Source organism: Egretta garzetta, unplaced genomic scaffold (assembly GCF_000687185.1).
Source record: "Egretta garzetta isolate BGI_Z169 unplaced genomic scaffold, ASM68718v1 scaffold345, whole genome shotgun sequence".
Classification (NCBI taxonomy): domain Eukaryota; kingdom Metazoa; phylum Chordata; class Aves; order Pelecaniformes; family Ardeidae; genus Egretta; species Egretta garzetta.
In genome coordinates this window covers 575,860-577,005 of record NW_009259692.1, presented here as the reverse complement: position 1 = coordinate 577,005, position 1,146 = coordinate 575,860, and the positions used below count along the sequence as shown (strand labels likewise).

Sequence of the window (1,146 nt, the reverse complement as noted above, 5' to 3'; positions counted from 1 at the left end):
CGTCTCGGTGCCTCGACGTGTGTTTCTTTTTCTGTGAGTTGACCAGTGCTGAGAGTGCACGCGAGGAATGTCCCTGTCTCGTTCTTATTTTAAACCATTAGTCAAGATGAGGATGAGGAGGACGATCTTCTTCCCCCAGAGCAAAAAGCCGAGAGAGAGAGAGAAAGGAGGGTCGCCAATAATGCCCGTGAGCGCCTGCGGGTCCGTGACATCAACGAGGCCTTTAAAGAGCTCGGACGCATGTGCCAACTCCACCTAAACAGCGAAAAACCGCAGACCAAACTGCTAATCCTACACCAGGCCGTATCAGTCATACTGAACCTGGAGCAACAAGTTAGAGGTCAGTGAGGGTCCCGGAGTGGTGATATTTTACGTATCTGATCGGCACGGGGCTGTCTGTCTGTCTGTCTCCTGTGACATGTGCTGTGGCGCCTCGCACTGTCTCTCTCCCCTGAGGCCTTGGGGTCCCAAGGCTGTCGATGTCCTTTTTTTTTTTTTTTTTTCCTTTTTTTTTTTCTCCCCCCCCTCCCCCTTTTTTTGCATCCCTGCTGTTCTCTCTTTTGTTCCCCACTGCCTCCCCCCCTGCCACCGTGTGTGCTGCATGCCGGTCCCCGAGGGGGCACCTGCGCCGTCCTCGCTTTCCCGCAGCCAGGTGTTTTGCTCAGCTGCTTGGCCAACAAAATGAAAAAAAACCCCAAAAACCCACCAAACCCCAAACCCCAGCAAATCTCCCAGAAGAGGGCCCAGATCTGACATCTCTCCGAGGGCTGCTCCAAGCACACAGCCCGGCTCTGCCCGCGGCAGCAGGGAGCGATGTTTTTTTTTTTTTTTTTCCTTTTTTTTTTTCTCCCCCCCCTCCCCCTTTTTTTGCATCCCTGCTGTTCTCTCTTTTGTTCCCCACTGCCACCGTGTGTGCTGCATGCCGGTCCCTGAGGGGGCCCCTGCGCCGTCCTCGCTTTCCCGCAGCCAGGTGTTTTGCTCAGCTGCTTGGCCAACAAAATGAAAAAAAAACCCAAAAACCCACCAAACCCCAAACCCCAGCAAATCTCCCAGAAGAGGGCCCAGATCTGACATCTCTCCGAGGGCTGCTCCAAGCACACAGCCCGGCTCTGCCCGCGGCAGCAGGGAGCGATGACCCGTCCTCCC

General features: G+C 55.1%; 1 protein-coding gene across 19 annotated transcripts in view; it reads left to right on the top strand.

The window, feature by feature from the left end:
• TCF3 (transcription factor 3) overlaps positions 1-1,146 on the top strand; it is a 79,472-nt gene that overhangs the window by 73,446 nt on the left and 4,880 nt on the right. For 11 of the 19 annotated variants that reach the window (XM_035894330.1, XM_035894313.1, XM_009638875.2 and 8 more), the window contains one exon: positions 102-340. The exons of the other annotated variants lie outside the window; for them this stretch is intronic. In XM_035894330.1, coding sequence (XP_035750223.1) covers positions 102-340 — 239 coding nt within the window. The remainder of the gene's footprint in view (positions 1-101; positions 341-1,146) is intronic. 19 annotated transcript variants of the gene reach the window in all.